Source organism: Pimephales promelas, chromosome 18 (genome assembly GCF_988280905.1).
Source record: "Pimephales promelas chromosome 18, fPimPro1.hap1.1, whole genome shotgun sequence".
NCBI classification, from domain to species: Eukaryota; Metazoa; Chordata; class Actinopteri; order Cypriniformes; family Leuciscidae; genus Pimephales; species Pimephales promelas.
Window position 1 is genome coordinate 7394158 of NC_142786.1, and position 24888 is coordinate 7419045.

Genomic DNA, 24888 nt, shown 5'->3' on the forward strand with positions numbered 1-24888 from the left:
ACTGACAGGAAGAACGAAAGACTCGGACTCGAGACTCGAGAGATGAACTAATCATTTCTGTTTCCAGTACAGATTCAGAATCCATATGTTGCGCAATGCGCATGCGCGGGTAACACAAGATGAACGAATCACTCCCTGAGACAACTCGATAGTCCCGAGTCATATTAAAGATTCGTTCAAAATGAACGAATCGTTCATGAACGACACATCACTAATGTAAACATACTAGCAAGTCGAACGATCGAGGAGAAACAGCAGAGTTGGGATAAAGAAAATAAAAAAAGTTTTGCTTAATACAGCAAACGTTACTAACTACACTTTTGAAACATAGTTAAAAGTATGTTACATGTGTGAATGGTTGTTAGCACTATAACTTTTACTAAACTAGCAGCTAGGTGGAGCGCAGTTTACCTTTGTCCGGTGTGGTGAAGAGATGGGTCCGCCTGAAGAGATGAGTCCCACCTTAGGACCCCATAGTATGGCAGTAGTATGCCTGATCTAAATATGTTCTCGTGATAACTTGATAAAAGCAGTTTGTTGCCGTCGAGTAATAGGTTTATTTGTTTAGCGCTTTTCAAGGTGAGACTCATCTCTTCAGGCGGACCCATCTTTTCACCACACCGGATTAAGTTAGTGTAACGTACTGATGTGCTCCTTGGAAATTTCGAATGGATCCATCCCGTTAAAAGTGCCGTTTTATCCACATGCCGTTCCCTGGTTTCCCTATTTAACGTATCCCGGTAAATTCAGTATCCTTTTAGGGATTTTTAACATCTTTTTTAATTTTCTTTCTCCCAACTCAGCTGCTTCTCCTCGTTGGACATGCGAAGCTGTCAACATGGCCACCGCATCCCAGAATGCAACGCGGCGCCCAACGCATTATTAGAGTGATCTGATTGGCTTCAAAGGTCACCTTTGATTATGATAGGTTAGTCGTACTGTCGCAAACGGATGCAAATGAACCTGCCTAATTTGAATATACTTCTCCCCTTGCTAACCTGATTTGTAGGGGTCCGTGAACATTCGAACTATTCGAAAATACACAGTCCAAAAGAAATATACTGATTATGGACATCTGTTTTATGCACATTGGTAAATCTGATGTAGGCCTATAACTGTATTTCGGAAACAGGCAAACAAAGTAATTTACACTATTTATTCACAAAATAATACAACATCTGTACACAGTAGCGCTCATGAATTTGATACACATTCAGGAAAAGCCACCATAAAATATACAAATGTCAAAACATCAACCTTTCTGTTTAGCAGACACTCTTTTTGACTTGCAATTACATCAATTACACTATTCAACACAGAAACATAGGTATTTACAGGGTGATGCTCTTCTAACTCTGTACAGTCAGCAACTATGCCTATTGTTTACATTATGCAAAGTAAGTGTACAGTATGAGAAAGGGATTAACAGTTATTAAGATGGTTGTCTTAGTGTTAGAAGAGGGCTGGCTTAATGTAAAGCTGCTCTGGATTGTGCAATACAACCGCAGTGCACTACTGTGGAATGTTGTCTTTCTCTTACTTCTTTTTTTCTCTCTGTGCAACACATACGTGATCACAAGATAGGAATGGGAAAAGCAGTTCTTCACATTACCCCAGGACAATACAGGTGCTTATTAATAAATACTTTTACCTTGAAGATATCTAGACAAAATAGCAACACATAAGCGACGATGGCTGCATTAAGCATCTATCAATTCGACTTACATGATATAAATTATTGACAAAGCAAAAAATAAATGTATAAATAAATATAGTATATGTTCTCTTGGAAAGGGACTCAAACAAAGTGTCGGACCTCAAAGTGAGTCAGTGCAGCACATATGTAACACTGGTACACTAAAACACAGGAAATTCAATAGCAAACTTCCTCCCTGATCACATCATTTGCTAAAAATCTTTATCGCGGATATCTGAAATGTGGACATGTCTGGTTAGTTATGTCGTATACAGCATATACGGTACAATTCATTGAACACTGGTCAGTCCTTTTGCGTCCAATACAATGCAACCTTTACTGTGATTTTAGATGAGTGACTTTTTTATCTGATAAGTTTTTTTCTTTGAATGTATTATTTTTGGCAGTAAACTAGCGATTTTATTCTTGGCATAAGCTTTACTAGCTAAGCACTTCCTATAAATATAAATATTGTTAATTAATCTTCTAATTAAATAGATGTTTTGGATAAATCGTAGTAGTGATTTGAAGTAATGAAAACTTATATATATATATATCTGTATATACATTATACATCATACAAAATGAACATGGTCAGTGCAAAAACCTTTAGATTAAGATGATAACTGACTATCATTCCAAAGAAAAAACATTTTGGTTTTTCTAAAAGCAAGAAACTGAGGTTTGACAGTAGAAAATGGTGAGTGAATTATGTAAAAATTCCCTTTTTCAGTTCGATTTAATATAGGAAACTGTCCTATTTGATAATTCACATTAAAACTGCACACAAAAACTTACAAACAGGAATAAATTAGCAATAAAAGGATAAAACCATTAAAGCGAATCAATATTGCACCAAACCATCAATTGTCAAACTACACAATAATATAAGTTCATGTGCTATGAGCTCTCATTTACCTTCCTTGGAGGTGATCTGTGGCATTCCAGTGTGGTTCTGTTCTTCATCAATTTACCCTAAATAATCTCTTTTCAGTAAATAACCTCTAATATTATATTTATATTTCTATCTTCAGTGATACATGTCATGGCTTTAATCATAATTAGCTTTATAGTTACACTATTTTTTAGATGGTGGAATTATTTTTCTCCTCTTTATTAGAATCTACCAGTGGCTGGGTCACTGAGCTAGGTTTCCCTTCCACCTTTGCGGTCTCAGATGAGCTGGGCCCATGTTCTGTGGAAGATTTGGAAGCTTCCACTAACGGGACTTTCTCTTTGACCGGAGAGGCTGGAAGTGCGAGTCTGCCTGGCTCCTCCACAGAGGTGGCAGCCGGAGGCGGAGACCCACTAAAACCACAGGCGATCTCATCGAAAGTCCGCCCTTTGGTCTCTGGAACTTTGAAGTACGTAAAGATGAAGAAGAAGATGAGCAAGATCATGAATATAATGAAGACATATGGCCCACACAGCTCCTGTAATTCACAAAGAAAAAAGTTAATTCTGATATTGTGCACACATTTTAACACAAAATAAGATTACAATAACCCAGTAGTCATGTGATAAAAATATATAAAAATAGGGAAATTATTTCAAAACTTTATTATAATGGGTTAGATTAAAGTTATAAAGCTCATAGAAACAAATCTATGAATGTTTAATTGGAAAGTTGTTTTTCCATACAAAATTATTCATAGTTTTACTTTAAAAACAATACAGCAGTTTTAAATGGTTAACATAACGGCAATTGATTTTAAAGGAGTAGTTCACTTTTCAAAAAACTTTTGCTGATAATTTACTCACCCCCATGTCATCCAAGATGTCCATGTCATTCTTTCTTCAGTCGAAAAGAAATTAAGGTATATTAATGAAAACATTCCAGCATTTTTCTCCATATATTGCACTTCAATGGGAACCAAACGGTTCAAGGTCCAAAAGACAGTTTCAGTGCAAACTATTCAAAGGGCTTTAAACGATTCCAAACGGTGAATAAGGGTCTTATCAAGCGCAACGATTGCTCATTTAAAAAAAAAAAAAAGTTTTATGAGCTCAAATGCTCGCCTTGCTCTGTACTGCGATGCACGTTCGTGACTCTCCTGTTCGAACTCGTTCATCAAAATGAACGAATCTTTTTCCGAGTCAATTCGTCCGTTTCGTTCGTTGAATGAACCAAATGACTCGAAAAAAAATCGTTCATTTTGATGAACGAGTTCGAAGAGGAGAATCACAAACGTGGGTCACAGAACAGAGCAAGGCGAGCATTTGAGCTTATAAAACTTAAACTTTGTTATTTATTTATTAAATGAGCAATCATTTCGCTTGATAAGACCCTTATTCATCATCTGGAATCGTTAAAAGCCCTTTGAACAGTTTGCAGTTTGTACTGAAAGTGTCTTTTGGACCTTGAACCGTTTGGTTCCCACTGAAGTGCATTATAGGGAGAAAAATGCTAGAATGTTTTCATCAAAAACCTTAATTTCTTTTCGACTGAAGAAAGAATGACGAGGACATCTTGGATGACCTGGGGGTGAGTAAATCATCAACAAAAGTTTTTTTCAAAAGTGAAGAGGAGCTAAATAACAATTAGACATTCGACCTAAATTATCATAGTAGCACAGATTGCTTTCATTTATTTATGACAATTTACCCTTGGGTTGTTGTCTGTGTTGCATTTTGTGTACGTGAATGAGGGGGTGGAGGCATCAAGATAAGGGTGTGATCCTTATATGGGTAGAGGCGTGTTTGTTTTGGTGATTTCAAATATCAACAGTGTTTACCAGAAATCGCTTACTTCACCTTTAAAAGGCAATCTAAATTAAACTCACCTCCAATTTAGGGAAGCTGACTCCCACAAGGAAGTTGGCTGTCCAGTTGGAGCATCCTGCAACAGCCATGGCAGCAGGACGTGGCCCCTGGGAGAACAGTTCAGCCACTATGAACCAGGGAATGGGTCCAGGGCCCATCTCAAACATGGCAACAAAGCCAAAGACTGCAGCAATGCTGAGGTAGCGTAGAGACTCATTGTCCTTCTACTCAGGGACAAAGGAAAGCAAACATACGTATGACATTAACATTCCCATGATGGCCAGATATTAACAGAACCTGTTATGAATCTGTAGCAAAATAAACAGACAGAAGGACCCACCAATAAGAGAGCGATTGTCATGGCCAAGGCACTGACGGCCATCCCACCCAAACCAATAAGGTGCAAAGTTCTCCGTCCCGCTCTCTCCACCAAGAATAGCTTTTAGAAAAGGATCAAATGAAAGTATTAACACATCACATTTACTTACACATTGATTTCTCGTTAAGTTTAATGATTAAATACTTACAGATACTACAGTAAAGACAGTGTTTACTACTCCGGCTCCAATGGTGGCGTAAATGGGCTGAGTCACTCCGGCTGACTCAAAAATACCAGTTGAGTAATAAAATACCTTGGAGAAATGGGGAAAAAAAGCAAAATGGTTAACTTAAGAATGTAAAGTGACAGTAAAATGAGAACGCAGTTGCATTTTAAACATTTAAAACATATCTCATTTGAAAGCCACATTTTTCCATCTTAAAAATATGCTCTCAATGACAAATGCATGTTCATGACCTCAAGGCTAGATTATTGTAATGCTCTACTGAGTGGTTGCCCTGCACGCTTAAAGGGATACGTCACCCAAAAATGAAAATTCTGTCATCATTTACTCACCCTTGCAAACCTGTACGAGTTTCTTTCTTCTGCTGAACACAAAGGAAGATATTTGAAGAACACCACTGAAACACCATTGACTTCCATTGTATTTTTTTTTTCTATTTTTTCTAAACAACTGATTGCTTCAAATCTTCTTCAAAATGTCTTCCTTTGTGTTCAGCGGAAGAAAGAAACTCATACAGGTTTGCAACAACTTGGAGGGAATGGAGGGAAATAATAATACATCACGATACAGAGTCTCACTTTTAGTAGCGTCTTTTAACTATTATAATATTGAACTTTAACTATTGGCTTTACTTTTTTAAACATCTGTCACTTTAGCCCGAGGTCAGTAGCATATAGCATTAGCACCTCAGCTCCACCCACGTCATGCCTCTTTGCCCATTTTATTTTATCCGTGTGACGAGAGGTGACGCGCTGCTAAGATGGCGACGGCTGGCTCCGCCCACTTTAGGCTTAAAAAACGCTCTTCAGAAACCTACGGGTGACGTCAAGGACACTAAGACCATATGTTTTTTTTTTTTACAGTCTATGGATTCTTGACACTGTCGCCTCTGGCTTGCTATGTAGGGGACACTTAATATTCAAAAATACTATTGATCTGACTGTACTGACGCTGTTGTATGAGAACTGAACTGAGCTGGACGATGACACTTTTGACGAAATGAACTAACTTAAAGGGTTAGTTCACCCAAAAATGAAAATCCTGTCAGTATTTACTCACCCTCATGTTGTTCCAAACCTCTACGTGTTTATTTGTTCTGCTGAACAAAAAGGAAGATATTTGGAAGAATGTTTTAATCAAATAGATCTCATTCCCCATTGACTACCATAGATCCTACTATCGTAGTCAATGGGGAATGAGATCTGTTTGTTTAAAACATTCTTCCAAATATCTTCCTTTGTGTTCAGCAGAACAAATAAACACATAGAGGTTTGGAACAACATGAGGGTGAGTAAATACTGACAGAATTTTCATTTTTGAGTGAACTAACCCTTTAATAATGTTGATGTTTACAACAGAACTGAATTAACACTGAACTGACTTCAGCTGAACAACAGCCAAAATACATAATTTTTCTGTTATGTAAACTGTAAAGCTGCTATGAAACAATTTGTATTGTAAAAAGCACTATAGAAATAAAGGTAACTTGACTTGACTTGACATTTGTCAGTCCAATCATATAATGAGTTTTAAAGTGGATGTTGAAAATCATGGTTTATATCCCAGATCACTTGTCAGACTCGAAATATAATGTAAATTCCAGAACATTCCATTTTGGGATATTGCAGAGTGACTTAGGAGGACATCCTACTAAAACATTCAAATATTTTCTCAGTTCACATAGTATGCATATTATGAACAATATTAACATCCTGTACATTGTTTTATATTCAAAATTGTAGGTAGTATGCAAATGAATTGAAGTAAATGATGTCACTCACAGCATTAATGCCAGAGAGCTGCTGGGACAGCTGCAGCATGACAGCGATGAGCAGAGGCTGGCGGTAAGCAGGAATGCGGAAGAGCTCTGGGATGGTCACCTTCTTCTCCATGGCCATCTTCGCACTCTCTTCCTTCATCTCCTGCATGTCCTTCCCAACATCCTCATAACCACGGAGACGCACCAGTGCTGGGGGACAACATAATGGAGGTTTGGTAAAGCTGAATTTTCAGCAGCCCTTATTCCAGTGTTCAGTGATCCTACAGAAATTATTCTTATAGGATGATTTGATGCCCAGGAAACATTTCATATTATCAGTTTTGAAAACAGTTGTGCTGCTTAATATTTTTTTGGAAACAATGAACCCGTTAGTTCAAAAGAACATTATAAATGTTTCCTTGCTGAATCAATTATAAATTCTAATGCATACTGCATAGTACGGAAGCCCTGAACCGCAACCTAAAAAAAAAAAAATCTGTAAAAAAAAAAAAATAAAATCTAGCATTTCGAGATTAAAGTCGGAATGTTTTGAGATTAAAGTCGGAATGTTTTGAGATTAAAGTCGGAATGTTTCGAGATTAAAGTCGAAATGTTTCGAGATTAAAGTCGAAACATTGTGCATTCATAACAGTCCGCGCCCACTGGCTCAGAGCGCGCGCGTGTGTGTGTGAAGTGGACACAAAATAGTAGCTTTTTACTTTTATCTGAATTACTTATCTTACTTTATCGTTATAAAATATAATGCGCCGGAATAGACTTTAGCCTATAGGAAAACCAACACGGAAAACTCTTTTCAGACTGGATGGAGAAATCCAGCTTTATGAATGAATGAATGAATGAATAGGGCATTTATATAGCGCTTTCATATATGCCTACAGTCAAAGTGCTTTACAATCATATCAGAGAATCTCTCCTCAACCATAAGTGGTTATTAAATCTTAGGAAATCACAGGATCCGGCCAAATGATTGGATACAGAATGATGCACTTAAAATGTATCCAGAGCGTATTTACGGTGAAGAGGGAGACCGAACAGTTACTGTTGTGTTCTCGACCCAGATAGTGTTGACTAGACGAGCACGAAAACACCTCAGAAACACTGCCACTAGCACGTGTGACGTGTGTAGAATTTTGTTGAAAGCCCAGATAAAAGTAAAAAGCTAGCTATTTTGGGTTTATCCATGGCAGTTCGACTTCACACACACACAGGCGCGCGCTCTGAGCCAGTGGACGCGCACTGTTATGAATGCACAATGTTTCGACTTTAATCTCGAAACATTTCGACTTTAATTTTGAAACATTTCGACTTTAATCTCGAAACATTTCGACTTAAATCTCGAAATGCTAGATTTTTTTTTTTTCAGATTTTTTTTTTTTTTTTTACAGATTTTTTTTTTTTTTAGGTTGCGGTTCAGGGCTTCCGTAGCATAGTATGGTATAGACAAGAAAAAAAACAAATATCTGAATTCTAACCTGTTATAGACATTTTAAAAGTGAATCATATGTTAGTAGGCTACTTTTTTTGATGATTTAAGGGGGAAAGGCAACCATTATATCATCAATGTGAAAGAAGATGCCAAAAGCTGCTGTTGGACACTTGTCAAGATCAGGGACTCTTAAAGGCTCAAGCTCAAGAACAGTAAAACACAATGCAGGGATTGTTTCTGTATCTTCATTTTTTACTGCCAGAAAACACTTGTTACCAGGCTACTTTAGTGAGTCCGCTATAATGTGTTGTGTTTTTTCTTCTAAGCAAGCAATAATGACCACTGATGACTTTTATTAAAATATAATAAACTGTTTACTGAAGTTTTGTGCAGTATTATGCAGCGATGCATTAGCTGTGTCCGAAATCACTCACTACTCACTATATAGTGGACTATATATATAGTGAGCTTGCCATTTTGTAGCGCTGTCCGAATGTATAGTGATGATTATTATACCCTATATAGTCCACTCAATGTATCCCAGAATGCACGATGGTCACTAACCCAAGCCCTACATACCATCATGCATTGCGCTGATCGTAAAAATAAGTTATAATCATGCGTGGAGTTGCGCATTATATTAGAAACGGCCAGAAATGACTTTTAGTTTTTTTTAAATTTGGAGAAATAAGCTCAATATAATGTAATGTATTTATTTTTAAAAAATCTATTTAGCTCAGAGACGAACGAGTAGTGTCTGAAAGTGGTGTTTCTATTATGCTGGTGAGCTCACTATATAGTGCTCCACTCCCTAGTGGTTTGAGTGGAGATTTCGGACACAGCGATTGAAAAGTCACATTTTTTCTCTTTTCTTCACTGCCCACTCTCACTCTAAGCATTATGGGTAATTTATTCTTAAAGTTGAACAACATCATAAATGGCTATGGCACTGGTTCTATTATTAATTAAAAGTTCTATTAAAATTTAAATTAAAAGAAAATTAATTAAACATTCCATTATTACTATTATTACTCTAATTAACTCATAACAATATGAGGTGAGAACATTAGATTCACAACAAATTGCATCAATGAAGTTTCTGAAAAATAATGTCAGTATCTACTGCCGAAACAAAACATTGCAATGTCAGTTCTTCTAACATGAATTTTGAATTCATAAAAGTGAATTATTTTCTAATAGTCTGCATGTTAAATGTTTTTTGGTAAACATATTACTGAATGTCCTAGAAAATGCTAGGTGGTGTGTGTTAATGTTTTTACAATGTTTGGGAAATGATAAATGACATAACGTTTGTACAACATAATGAAAATACACATTTGTTATACTAGCAAAAAAATGTAGGTAAAAACGGTAAAAACAAAAAAAATGGCTACAAGATATAGTGTGTCATTTCTGCGCCACCTAGCATAACTAAACATATTCGCAAAGACAAAGATTCCTGAAGACTCTCCATTTACCATTGGTTGCCAAACATAATTTCCAAAAGCTGTGCTACAGTAGTTGGCACCTATTAGTCATTTATGTGCAAAATCATCTGGTGTAAAATGAATCATGTAGTAAATGTGACTATAACTTTTTTTTTTTTCTCATCCTTCTCCAGTCAATGATGAGCTATATATGTTATTTAATAAAGGGATTCTGTTTAAGCAGATGTTTTAGCTCATTTTGTCACCAGAACATAATTAGCATTAATTGGGAACATAAGGTTAAGTGTATTTGGCACAATACTACTCCCAAAGAAATGAATGCAGTTATAAAAACTATTTTAAGCCCTATCGGTCACTTCCACTGGGAAATATCTTGTTTGATGAGATATTTTCAATGTTTTTTGCTGTTTTTCACATAAGTATGGCTGCAGCTCAGTGGAGATAAAGAGATCTCTCGATTTGTGATCTCTCTCGTACCTTTGCGGGCTTTTTCTTCCTCATTGAGATTAATGAGCAGGAAGCGAGGGCTCTCTGGACAGAACGGCAGAAGTATACACTGCAGGATGGCTGGTAGCACGGTTAGGGACAGAAGTAAAGGCCAAAGCTTTTGTGAACCCAGCAGACTCTCCAGCCCAAAGATCTAGATGAAAAATACACAACACGAAAAGTTGAAACATTTACAAGCAGTTGATAGTTGAAGTTATGATAGCATAAATTAGGCTCGCTAGGTTGATGTAATGTAAAAGCATTGCTGCTAATTAGATTGAATATTTTCTCAAGGTTTTGTTGTGGCACAAACATATAATGAGGCCACAAGGCTCTTGAAATGATTTATATGATTTTTTTATAAACCATCTGGTCATGACACACAAAATCAATAAACTTTTTTCCAGTTTCTCACTAATATGTAATTTATCAACAAATGAAATTGCTGACATAGAATGCTTTACCTGTGCAATTAAGATGCCCACCACAACGCCAAGCTGATGCAGGGTCCCGAAGGCCCCACGGAGGGGAGTGGGCGACACTTCCCCAATATACATTGGAGTGAGCCCAGTAAAGAGGCCACAGAACAGCCCAATAACCAGCCGACCGGCAATTACCATCTCATAGGAGTAGCAGAGAGTACACAGACCCATGAGACTCCCACCAATCAGAGCCAAGATATTCACGAGGAACATCGCCTTACGTCTGTACAGAGAAAAACAGCCAGACAGGGAGGGAGTTCAATTGAATTAGAAACACTAATTCAACAGCAAATACAGGAAATGAGAAAAATGACAGAAAGACAGAGAGGAACACAATGTTAAGACTTGCACTCTTTTTAGTCATAATGTTTGTTTTTGGACGAATATGCACTTTAGATTTTGACAATATTCATTGTGCCATATTCATTCATTATATTTCATTTTACATACTTTTAGTTGACATAAATGTGCAAAATTACAGAATAAAACATGTCAAACTGTAACAGACCAAAATCTAATGATATATATAATTATAACTATATTTCCATGATGTCAGTTTGTTTTGATTTCTGTTCTTGTCAGGGTTTGGTTAATCTCTCAATTAGTTCAATTCTGTCCTTCCCCGCCCCCTGCCTGTTTGTTTCCATGGTTACTGTTTTGATTTGAGTTTCAGTTCAGGTGTGTCCCGTTTATTAGTCTCTTTAGTTCCTCTGTTTTCTGTCTATTGAAACCTTGTGTTCCTTTCAGTAGTTTTGGGCAGATCGAGGCTTCGTGAAGCAAATGTGCCATATTGTTTCGAGGCTTCGAATCATTCCGACACCCGTCTCCACGGTGACACCTAGTGGTCACTTGCAGGTGTTGATCTGGAACAACCTTTACAACGAGCCATTAAAAAATGTGTTATTTTTTATTATTGTATTTTTCTAATATATGAAGCTTGTAACCTGTAGTCTCTTCACATTGCATGTTATTTTGTTCATGAAAAATGAATTTTAATAATATAAATCAAGCTACAGTCTCTCACTTTCTTATAGATTTTTTTTTTCAAAACAGCTTTTTTTTTTTCAAAACCTCCACAGCTCCGCTTTCTTTCTTTCTTTCTTTCTTTCTTTCTTTCTTTCTTTCTTTCTTTCTTTCTTTCTTTCTTTCTTTCTTTCTTTCTTTCTTTCTTTCTTTCTTTCTTTCTTTATATTAATCTGTCTATATATGAAGAGTTCAGATGCAAAAGCCTCTAAATGCCATTTGAAATTTTCTTCTTTAATGATGATTTTTATCAAACTTGTATATTTAAGTTCAGTAATTTCACTTAAATAACAATTAATAGGTAATTATCATTGCCATTTAAGTGAAATCACTGAACTTAAATATACAAGTTTGATAAAAATCATCATTAAAGAAGAAAATTTCAAATGGCATTTAGAGGCTTTTGCATCTGAACTCTTCATATATATACATATATATATACTCTGTCTGTCTCTCAGTATATCCTACTCTGATATATCCTACTCTGTCTGTCTCTCAATCAATGTGTAAATTTTAATAGAAGCTTAAATATAACTAAACAAATCACACTATAAATGTCACTATATCACCATAAATAGGCTATCTCAAAACCAAACTCCTCTCACAAAAACCCATGATGTGAAAATACGTTGACTTTTATACTGTGTGATTGTGTGATCTTTCCCGACCGACCTGTCAATCAAACCCTGATTCGGTTTGATGAAACACTCAGAAGCTTCATTTAGCCGTAGTCACGTGACGTGGATGTTTTGAATCACGCTTCGGATCAATGTTTCGAATCATCTGTGCTTCGGGATCTCGCAAAGCTTTGCGACGTGGCTGTGGTTACAAGAGGTAAAAACGATATAAATACTGTTCATTTTCTCACACAAACCGTTCGTTTCGTGTCTTAGGCCATCAATGTGTACTTACATTCACGAGTCATTAAATCATGTTTAATTTGGACTTCTCTGTGCATGCTCTTTGAGGTGGTGACCATAGACCTCCATTATATGACTGATAGACAACGGTTTGACCTAAAAATATCAAAATTGAAAATACTGTGGAAACAAAGACACCTACATCTTGGATGCCCTTGAGGTAAGCTAAAACATATCAAAAATTAATTTCAAAGTGAACTATCACTTTAATAGAAAGTTCAAAAGAACAGCATTTATTTGAAATATTACTTAAAACCCTAAACTTTTGGATGTATGAATGCCGAACTTAAAATTTTGTATTGTATATTATACTTAATAAGTATTAGTTACTGTTTATTGTGTTGCGTGAATTCTTCATGTTTCAGACACTGTTATTACCACAATGCATATTTTTCATCTCGGTTATCCCTGACAAAACCAAACAATAGGCAAAACCAGGGAGGGTGACAGAGGAGGCCAACGAAAGAAAGCAGAAATAGAACAATGGCCACTGAGCACACATGAATGCTTGCTTTGAATGTGACTGTTCTGACAATGTGGAGAGCGTATAAGCAGACAAGGAAGACAGAGGTCAGTTCTTCTACTCTGAGTGCCCTCATTTTGTTAAACTGCTTTATTATTTATAAAGCATTTGCGGTCCAGTTAAACCCTCATTGTGAGTAACTCTGACATACTCTGATGTATTATCTGGCTCAGGATTCCCAGCACAACAACACAAATGGCTACACTAAACTTCTCTGTACATATTTGCTACATGTATTGATTCAAATTAAACAAATGATGGAGATAATGTTGACTGGGAAATGTCACAAGCCAGGTTCAAATTCACATTGCCAGCATTAGCGTCATGGTGCAGTGTACTAGAAAAAATTTGTTAAGCACTAAGCCATGGCTCTGACCTCAATGTGTCTTTACCAGTGATTGTAAATCTATATGAGTATTGACACTGAAGATGTCACATGGTTTATATTTCTTTCTTTAGATTTAAAGATATATTAGGTTCTCGCCAAATTGAAATTGTTCAACATTTGCCATTTCACACATTATAGATGAATTTCCACTTACCTTCCAAATTTGTTGGCTATGACACCGACACTGAATGATCCCATCATTCCACCCACGCTAAAGATGGCCACAGCAAAACTCCACACAATGGTGCACACGCCCGGTTTGATGGGCTCCCCGTAACGCTCCACCCATGTGGCGTTGAAGAACTCCCGCAATTTCTAAGAGAAAATACGAATAAAATAACGAAAACGAATAAAGAATAAGTACACTACTGTTCAAACGGGGTGTTGCTTTGACTTCCATTGAAACGTTTACGTCGGACTGGAAACGCAAGTTCACGCGAAATGCTTCGGTGAACTCTTACTTGTCGAATTTGCAGAATTCATGTGACCTCTTGGCTGAATTAAAAGAACCCATATGTTTGCAGTAAAGTCAAGTAGGTTGTGTATTATTACATTTTGAATGTATTACTATTTCCGTTGAATTAATGCTTATTAAAAAGACGCAGCAGAGTGTGATGTCATATCATGACCGTTACTGTGTCTGTAGAAATTTTGTGTGCTTAAAATTGAAAGCTGAATATTAGTATTAATTTATTTAAAAAGAAATCTTACTGACCCCAAACTTTTAAACGATTGTGTAGGTGTGTTTGAACATTTGATGGGTACTATACAAACAAATACACACACTCCCTAACCTGTTCTGGTGCATTGATGACTCCTGTGTTGTAGCCAAACTGCAGGGAGCCAATTACAGCCGTTGACAAAGAAAACATAAGGTAGCATGTTACCTGCTTCTGTAAAACAAGAGAGGACAGTTAGTTCATCATCATTTCAGTTTTACTATATTTTTTTTGACACAAATATCCTAAAAAAACACACAAAATGATGTCTATAAATACATAACATTATGCATACATTTACAGATCATTTTAAAGATATTAAAAAACGTCATTTTAATCTTGCTTTTTCTTGCATTGTGTTTCTTTAAAGTCATAGTTTACTGGCTATTCACCATTTGCTTGACTGATTTCTTTAAAGAGAAAGTAGACACTGCGCACAGCTTTGACTGACGTAGTAAATAAGGGGACGTAAACAAGGGAGCAGCAAACAACATAATAAAAGAGCTCACAAATCAGCCATGTCCTAAAACGCCCTGCCTTCGGCTGTAAGACAATACTGCAAATACACATTCCAGGTTTCTAGGGCAGCAGTGCTGACACCGTGAATTTTGAAGGGCTTTGTGATGCTGAGATGGTCAGACATTCGACACAAATGACCTTAATCCGACAGAAATTGGACTACATCAAAAGGAGTTCAAAGTTTTTTATCATAACCTGTATAAATAAATACATTGGATGTAAGGATATACCCAAGGATATAAGGCTGCAGGTCGATGCTTTGATGCAGGACTTTTCTTACACAGCATTTGACCTTTTCTAAGCAATACCAGCTAGATGCAATTGTCTGAAAGAAATTAGATTGAAAATGTAGATCAATAGCGTCATTTCCTTATAATCGGATCCTATTATCCCTCCCTATTATTCGCTCTCTCTCCCCTCTCATAAAAAATACTCTCAAGTCACGATGACTCAGTGAAATACGTTTCAAAACAAATGTCATCTGACAAGTGCATTCTGAGTCAAACGCTCAATTTGGAAATGTATTAAAGGAGTAGTTCACATTTTAAAAAAAAACTTTTGCTGATAATTTACTCACTCCCATGTCATCCAAGATATCCAAGTCATTCTTTCTTCAGTCGAAAAGAAATTAAGGTTTTTGATGAAAACATTCCAGGATTTTTCTCTATTTAATGGACTTCAATGGGAACCAAACGGTTCAAGGTCCAAAAGACAGTTTCAGTGCAAACTACAAACTGTTCAAAGGGCTTTAAATGATTTCAGACGCTGAAAAAGGGTCTTATCAGGCGAAATGATCGCTAATTTAAAAAAATAATAACAAAGTTTAAGTTTTATAAGCTCAAATGGTTGCCTTGCTCTGTTCTGATAAGACCCTTATTCATCATCTGAAATCGTTTAAAGCCCTTTGAACAGTTTGCACTGAAACTGTCTTTTGGAACTTGAACCGTTTGGTGGAGGTGGAGAAAAATCCTGGAATGTTTTCATCAAAAACCTTAATTTATTTTCGACTGAAGAAAGAATGACATGGACATCTTGGATGACATGGGGGTGAGTAAATAATCAGCTACTTAACGACTCCTTTAAAGGGTTAGTAGTACACCCAAAAAGTTTATTTCTGTCATTAATTACTCACCCTCACGTCATTCCAAACCTGTAAGCCTTTTGTTCATCTTCGGAACACAGATGGAGATCTTTGTGATGAAATCTGAGAGCTCTCTGTCCCTCCATTGACAGCTACGCAACTACCACTTTGACGCTTAAAAGTTCATAGAGATCGTAAATATAATCCAAATGAATTGAGCGGTTTAGTCCACATTTTCTAAAGGAACACAATTGCTTTATGAGGAATATGAGGAACAAATTGAATTCGGGCTTTTATTCATATATAAACATTCATCAACTAGCACATCAGTTGTGGTAAACGGAAGCTCAAGCATGTTTATTTAACATGCGAGAACCAATGAGGTTCATTCTTGTGTGTTACGCAGCACCTTTGAGCTTCCGCAAGAAACCAATGGCTACGTTTATATGCACAACTTTTGTTTCACTCGGACTAAATTCCGATTGATGAATCTGAACGTAGTGTTTACATGAACGCTAAACATGTGATTGGGTTGATGTGCGTGTTTATATGTCACAAGCTTCAAATCATATATATATATATATATATATTTTTTTTTTTGAGATGCACACACTGTACGAATACAGAGTTTCCCACTGTTTGCGTATACTAATTATTTTCCTACATTGGTTCTTTATGTGTTTTAAATAGCAGACTTAATATTTATCAAATATTTATGGGACTATAAACAAACGACTTTATTTCAACTATTTTTCTCTATGTGCCTCTATTCAGTTAATGTAGTGTGATAGCGTAGAGCTACGTCACACGTAGGCTCACTATTGGCCGACACTGCTCATGTGTGTAATGTGTGTGACATACAATAACAGAAGCTTAGTTACACTATTAAACTAGTAACCTGATTCGATGCAGAGAGAGAAGTAAATGAATATTTGAAATAAAATCGTTATTTTTGTTGTTTTTTGTGCACAAAAAGTGTTTTCGTTGTTTGAACTTAAATTTAAGATTGAGCCACTGTAGTCACTTGGACTATTTTAACGATGTCTTTTAATAACTTTTCGAGGCCGGCAAGTTTCAATTCCTTAAGAAGCCCATGGACTAGTATGCAGGAGTGATCCAGCTCTCAGATTTAATCAAAAATATCTTAATTTGTGTTCCGAAGATGAACAAAGGTCTTACGGGGTTGGAGCAACATGAGGGTGAGTAAATACTGACAGAATTTTTATTTTTGGGTGAACTATCCCTTTAATGGAGACAGATAAGTGTTAGATTTCATCAAAAAAAATCTTCATTTGTGTTCCCGAAGATGAACGAAAGTCTAACAGATTTGGAACGGCATGAGAGTAAGTAAATGATGGAAAGAATTGAATTTTTTTGGTGAACAATCCCTTTAAAGAGAGAAAGGAAATGTTACAAGACAGCCTGAAAGTCATAACATCTGTAGACAGCTGTGAATCAAAAACATCTAATCTGCTCATACTCCAGAATCATTTAATCTGCTGACGTTGTGAACTTTGAGAGGATTTAAATAAACATCCAATTTAAACAACTTCATCATCACCCACTCTGCATTTCTCTCTTGGTCTCTCCCAAACATTTACATCTAAATAGGTCTTAGCATATCTACCGCTCCCTCGTTGCCATAGCAACATCCTGTTACAGCTGCATTGACATTCCTTTCAACGAGACCGCCCAGCAAACACTGACAACATACTGGGATTATGCATAACATTGATCACATTGATTATCTTTTGACATACATTCAATGCTGAAACAAAGATCACATGAGCTATTCGCATTTATCAAAAATAGTTCATCAAAGTCAAGCAAAGCATAGGCCCTATGGTAGACACATGCACAAAAGTCATTTCAAGCAGGCTACACATAAAATGATTCCTCGGATGCTAGCTACAGTATGACTCACATTATGTTGAGTTTGTATACCATTATATACAAGTAAAATGCATTAATGTCATGTTTGAATACACGTAGAGTTGTATTACAACTATCGCAGTACTAACCTTCTCCCCCTCCATCGTGCCAGAGTGGAAACGTCCAAGATTGATGAATTCCGCGTGGACGTGAGGTTTGGCACACAATCTTCTTGTACCCGAAATACGATGCTGTTTGTGACTATTTTGCCTGTAAAAAACGCAAAAATTGTAACGTTACAACTTTTGTAAATGTGCGTCCTTCAAGCAGTGTGAGAAATATACAACGACTTTTTCAGACATGTTGCATCATCTCGCGCAACATCTTTTACATACAGCAGCATCTTTTACATATGATGCTATCCTACATATATTTTAAACAAAACATAAAAGTTGTAGAGACATATAAGCTTATGGAATATTAAAATGTATAACGACAGTTATGTGTTTGCTAATATTCTATCCCGAATAAACAACAAGCGCTCGCTTAGGCTTTGTGTAGCCATATAGCCTACTTTAACCAAACTTATACACTTATGTGATAAAATGAATGTCTGAAACCCGTTTTGTGTGTAAAAATATAGCCTACTTGCATTTAAAAGAAGAAGATAATAGCCTATTCTTTATTGACCCTTCCCCCGAAATCGTGATGACCCCGCAAGCCATCCTTGCAAAAACGCAAAATAAATAATCTAGTTTAATAAATATCTAGTTGCTACACTGTTCAACAGGTGCTCCTGCACATTGCTGACTTCACTTTTTGGTCATGTTCTTATAACCTCAGCCCTGTTTTTTTTTTTTTTTTTTAAAAACATTATTTTACAAGCGTAACATTTCGTAGCCTAATATTCGCAGTAAGTTAAATCTATTTCGTTTAACTTAATATATATTATTTATTTTGTAAACGACCAATTTTATCAATAGGCTATGTCTCATATTGATCCGCTGTGCATTGTTATATTTTACAATTCACTAGCTTACATGTTATCATCTACTCTTTAATAAATACGATGTCATGTCAGTCAATCAATTTACAGTTAACCAAATAAGACAGTAGAATGTCAATAACCAGCATCATGCTACTATGGTAATTCACATATTTAAACATAAATGTATATAATAATCAATCGAGGATGCCTTACCGTGTTTCTCGTGCGTCGTGACCACCCGTTTGTGTGCACGTATCCCGGTGACCCACTGACACTGACTGAAGTCAAGTGAAAATACCGCACTGTCAGTGATGTATTCTTTTATTCGTCACACGTAGCAAGTAGGCTACACGACCAACCGCACGTTTCTATTTGACGAAATACCGGCGGTTGAGCACGTAAAACCACGTCCACACCCCTTTATTTATCCATGACGCGTATTCCGCATCACGACTTGTGACAGTTCCGTCATAGAGCCTCGTGATGCGGGAAGACCTTATTCGGCAAGGTTGGCTAGGATGCGAATTGAGCTCGTGGGGTGGGACTATTAGCGCATCCGATACCCACCACCCATGATGCTCTGCGCGGGTGACCTTGATAGAGCATCAGCTGATGGGTGCTACCAAATGGATGCAGCGCCGGGTACCACAAGCTCCAAATGATGCAGGGACGAGGCTTCGACTGACTGACATTCATTTGTAGAGTAAAAAAATAAAGGAAGGATATACTAGGCTAATTTTTATTTACACTAACTTATATACTAACTATATACTAACTACCTTTTCTTCAACGGTCTTCTTTATTAATCTATGAATATCCGTAGAAAACAGCAGTGGGCACATCCCACTGTTTATTCAGGCCTCAAAAAGGCACGTGAGTCATAGCGGTATCAAATTCTGCAGTACAACAGCCCAAATTTTACTGCAGGAGTCACAAGGCTGGTCTGGATGATTTATACAAACTGCAAGATTGCATCACTTTATAAACGTCATTTATATGTCTAAACTATTTACTGACTTAAATCCACTTGACATAATAATAATAATAATAAAAGTGATATAAGGAGAGACAGGGCTTGTTGTCATACTTTTTGTTTTTTTAATTCCAGAGGGGCTGGGACCCCCAGCCTTAAATGGCCCATTTTACCTGAAATCACCCTATATAAGGACAGAGAGGGCTTGTAATAATACTTTGTTTAAGGGAGGATACTTTCTTTATTTAATTTTTTTATTTTATTTTAGGATATTTTTTTTTTTAAGTTAATTAAGTTTGTAGGTAAATACACATTCTGTATGTTTAAGTATCGGTTGGTTTTTGAACCTTTCCACTGTTTACCCAACTATTCAAAGTAAACTTCTGCATTTGAAACATCTGTGTTTAAAAAGTAACAGCTTTTAATTGCTAAGACTGTGTTGTAAATGGGGGGGATTTTGGGATGGGAAAAAAAAAATCAACATAATTGGGTTACAACACGTGTGACAACCTGTCCCGACCTAACAATTAGGCTATAAAATATGTCCTTTTCCTACAAACATAATTAAACTTTAATAATTGGCTTTTAGACAGTCAAGTATAGATGTTTTATGTTCATTAATTTTGTTGCTATTAAGTATCGGTAAGGAATATTGTCCCATATTTTTAGATTTGCATTTAATGATTTTTTAAATTCTTAATTATATTGATTACTTAAATTTTCATATATAATCAAAATGGGCATATTAAGTGAAAAAGAAAAAAAAAAACCTTCAATATGGTTTTGTGTTACAAGTGTCCACATCATAGGACGGCATTTCAATAAAGATACTTTTCTGCCATCTTCAGGACATAATTTGGAACTGCACCATTAGAGCTTGTATAAGGGTGATTTGACTTGTAATTGAATAACACTAATTCTTACAGAGTGTGCACATTTGTAATTTCCATTGGCATATTTACTGGCAATAACTAGCATTAATAATGCATAATGCAAACATAAGGGTCTTTGCGGCCTAATGGCATTAACCACTTAAGTGCGTGCCTCTGGGAATAATGCATTTAATAATAATAAAAAATATATATACGGACATCTGAGATTTTTCTACCAAACTATCATTTTACCTTTATTAAGTGTGTTTTCCTTTTGATAGAAGTCATCAAATTACACTTATCTTTAATCATTAATATATCCCAAAACTAATTTGATTTAAAAAAAAAAATGTGATTTTTTTATATTATAGACAGTCATATATTGAAAACAGCTCACATTAGAATGTGGAAGCCAAATCACTATATATTCACAATCATCAATATATTTGCAATCGTTTTGACTTAAAAGGTCAAAGGCTTTCTTTTGTCCAGTTCTTTAGTCATTCATGCTTTTTCTAAACCATGAGACTGAGACCTTTAAACCAAAATGCAAAGTAGAAAAGAAAAGGTCACACAAACAAAAAGGCCATTTCTTATGCAAAGCCCTTTTTTCATTTGCCATCTCCTGCTCATTACTTTTAAACACGAGGAAACCTGTTCTGTGGCTCAACGTACTGCAGTAGTAATTGCTTTTTTTTTCCCCCTTTATGAATTTATTGATTCTGTGGACAAATCTTAATATCCATTCCATAAAAGTGATGAATGCATACTTTGCTGTTGAGATTGTGTATACAGTCACAAAAGTGATGTGAAAGAATATTATAAAATATGATAATATAGTAGATTGTTTTACTTAATCCTTTTTTACAGACAGGATTGTTGCATTTCATTCTCTATAACACACAGACCCTCTTTGGGCCGTTTCTGGCACCAGCTGCATGGGTGCCAGACCAGACACAATGCAACTGGTTATCTGTAATCTTGTCTGGTCCCAAAATTTGCAGACGCTATGGATTATATCTGAAATGTTTGGCCGTAAAGAACATTCTTTGTCATAAAGACCAAACTAATTTCTCATGGCTGAATCATAAACTTTTTATTAAAACACAATGCTGAAAGATTTTGATGAGTGGCTCTTTTTTTGTAACTTTTGGCCCTCTAGTGGTTAGAAAACAAAACTGCACTGGAAAAAAAATATTTATAAGATTTGTTATCACAACATATTTACTTTTGTCAAATCAACTTTATAATAATTTATTTAGTTAAGATAACTTATTATTTTGAGTTTCTGATGATTAAATTAATCTCCTTCATTGTATTAACTCACTTTTTCCAGTTCAATCAACTTAAAATTTTAAGGCAACACAGGTTACTTACTTTTTTTAAGTTAAACCAACAATATTTTTTTACAGTATAGTAAACACAACATTTTTTTCTTTTGTCAAATCAACTTAAATAATTTTTTTATTTCAGATAACATATAATTTTGAGTTTCTTATGATTAAATCATTCTCCTTCATTGTATTAACTCACTTTTTCCAGTTCAATCAACTTAAAATTTTAAGGTAACCAGGTTACTTACTTTTTTTAAGTTAAACCATCAATTTATGCAGTTTGCGGAAGAACATTGTTTTAGTGGTGTGCTTGGATTAATATGACCCTTCACAATAGATAATGCGTTACAATTAACTCTGAGAGCTAAATATGGTACTCAAAAAAATACCTTACCCGTTGAGTAATAAAAGCTCTGCATCGCTTTTACAACATTTCAAATCCTTCTGCTCTTGCCATTCCTGCAAAAGAAATAAATAAATTCTCGTTAGCCTGTGCAAATTTTTTTTGTTGCTTTAACTTAAAAAAGTAAGTTACCTGGTTGCCTTAAAACTTTAAGTTCATTGAAATAAATAAAAAATTGAGTTAATACAATGAAGGAGATTCAATTGATTTAATAATCAGAAGTTGATTTGACAGAAGAAAAAAATGTTATGATAACAAATCATTTTTAAATAAACAATGTTAGATTGTTTTATATTTCTCATACTTGCGTAATTTGTTGAAATAATCAGTGGAATCATGTATTTGAAATTCCATGACAAATATATATTTTAAAATTATTAATAAAAAAAAAAGCACGTTGATTAGTTCAAAACCATTACTTTATTTACAAATAATTGAATACATGCTTGTCTCAAGTTAAGCTTGTACATTTTGGCTTACAGGCATTAAATATATGCCCAAACATATTGTTAATAATAAGTAAAAATATGATATATACATATAACTTCTATATACAATTATATAAGAAAGATTAAAAGGAAATAAACTAATTAGTGCATTTGGATACAGATATACACCAAAGGCGAAGTTAAGCAAATGCATACGTAAATCTGACCAGTCAGGTTGGACGATTATCTAACTGGTAAGTCTGTAAAGTCTCCATTGGTACGAAGAGGGAGAGGGGGGAAGATAAAAATTCAGGCTACCTCAGGGATGAACATTTGGCCATCTAGTTAAAAAAAAAAAAACAATAAATGGGTTTTTAAATAGTGAAAATGCATAATCTATAAATGCCTCCAGATTTTAGGTTAAATTCACAATAAGAAGAAGCATTTTAATAAACAGCTGGAGGTTTCATACATCCAGACTAACTCATTTCCTACCTTACTTAAGTTCATTAATCAATAATGAAACACAGATCTGTTCAATGTCACTTTTCATAAATGACTGCAGCACACGCCTTTATCCAATGAAAAAAAAAAACAATTCACAGAGTAACAACTACAACGTGCAACCAACTTTACATTCACTGTGCTGTACTCTTTATGTAGAGTTCTTCAGATACAGATGTGCATGTGTTTAAACACAAAAAGTGCATACAATATTATGAAATCGAATAGCAAGAGAGAGATAGAGTCTAAACGAGAGTGCTCTTCAGCTCTTTAATCCCCTTTAAGCTATGTTGCCATGGACACCTCACTGTTTTCTTTCAGCTCCTATATCTGGCATGTGTGTACTGTATATAAACCCATACCAGCAGCCCACCTGCCCACAGACATCACTTGTCACTATACGGATGAAAAAATACCATCTTTTCCAACTCTTCCAGACATCTAATCTAACCTGCACATTTTTCGTCTTTCAATAATACAAATTTACATGCATTAAAAAAAAAAATATTACACGGTTTGTTTATTTTTAGCAGAATGTATTCTTGATTTTCAAGACTAAAAGAGCACCTCAGGTTATAAGCTATACTGAAGTCCTGGCTTATAAAAATGTAGCATAAATGAAATGTAGGCCTTTAAAACTCACTGCTGCCCCCATGCTGCTAGAACGAATACAAATGTACGGAAGTCCTGAACCGCAACCTAAAAAAAAAAATAAAAAAAATAAAAATCTGTAAAAAAAAAAAATCTAGCATTTCGAGATTAAAGTCGAAATGTTTCGAGATTAAAGTCGAAATGTTTCGAAATTAAAGTCGAAACATTGTGCATTCATAACAGTGCACGTCCACTGGCTCAGAGCGTGCGCGCGCGTGTGTGTTTGTGTGAAGTACGAACTGCCATGGATAAACACAAAATAGTAGCTTTTTACTTTTATCTTGGCTTTCAACAAAATTCTACACACGTCACACGTGCTAGTGGCAGTGTTTCTGAGGTGTTTTCATGCTCGTCTAGTCAACACTATCTGGGTCGAGAACACAACAGTAACTGTTCGGTCTCCCTCTTCAACGTAAATACGCTCTGGATACATTTTAAGTGCATCATTCTGTATCCAATCATTTGGCCGGATCCTGTGATTTCCTAAGATTTAATAACCACTTATGGTTGAGGAGAGATTCTCTGAAATGATTGTAAAGCACTTTGAGTAGGCATATATGAAAGCGCTATATAAATGCCCTATTCATTCATTCATTCATTCATTCATTCATTCATTCATAAAGCTGGATTTCTCCATCCAGTCTGAAAAGTGTTTTCCGTGTTGGTTTTCCTATAGGCTAAAGTCTATTCCGGCGCATTATATTTTATAAAGATAAAGTAAGATAAGTAATTCAGATAAAAGTAAAAAGTTACTATTTTGTGTTTATCCATGGCAGTTCGACTTCACGCACACACGCGCGCGCTCTGAGCCAGTGGACGCGCACTGTTATGAATGCACAATGTTTCGACTTTAATCTCGAAACATTTCGACTTTAATCTCGAAACATTTCGACTTTAATCTCGAAACATTCCGACTTTAATCTCGAAACATTTCGACTTTAATCTCGAAATGCTAGATTTTTTTTTTTTTTTTTTACAGATTTTTTTTTTTTTTTTTACTGACTTTTTTTTTTTAGCTTGCGGTTCAGGGCTTCTGTAGTAATGAG

The 24888-nt window shown here is 35.6% G+C and overlaps 1 protein-coding gene across 1 annotated transcript; it reads right to left on the bottom strand.

Moving 5' to 3' along the window:
* Positions 1-1141: 1141 nt before the first annotated feature.
* On the bottom strand, positions 1142-19223 carry slc2a3a (solute carrier family 2 member 3a). The gene is made up of 11 exons (XM_039652226.2): positions 18891-19223; positions 17839-17959; positions 14293-14391; positions 13653-13813; positions 10627-10867; positions 10154-10316; positions 6804-6991; positions 4987-5091; positions 4800-4898; positions 4480-4683; positions 1142-3129 (listed from the first exon to the last, which is right to left on the bottom strand). The coding sequence occupies exons 2-11, from the start codon at positions 17851-17853 to the stop codon at positions 2782-2784; spliced, it is 1623 nt and encodes a 540-aa protein (XP_039508160.2). The 5' UTR covers positions 17854-17959; positions 18891-19223; the 3' UTR covers positions 1142-2781.
* Positions 19224-24888: the final 5665 nt, after the last annotated feature.

Bases quoted from the DNA above. Each gene is read 5' to 3' on its own strand.
- slc2a3a (XM_039652226.2), bottom strand. The intron at 6,992-10,153 runs GTACGAGAGAGA...GTTGTCCCCCAG, and splicing joins GGAAGAAAAAGCCCGCAAAG to CACTGGTGCGTCTCCGTGGT. The intron at 5,092-6,803 runs GTGAGTGACATC...CATTTCTCCAAG, and splicing joins AGCTCTCTGGCATTAATGCT to GTATTTTATTACTCAACTGG.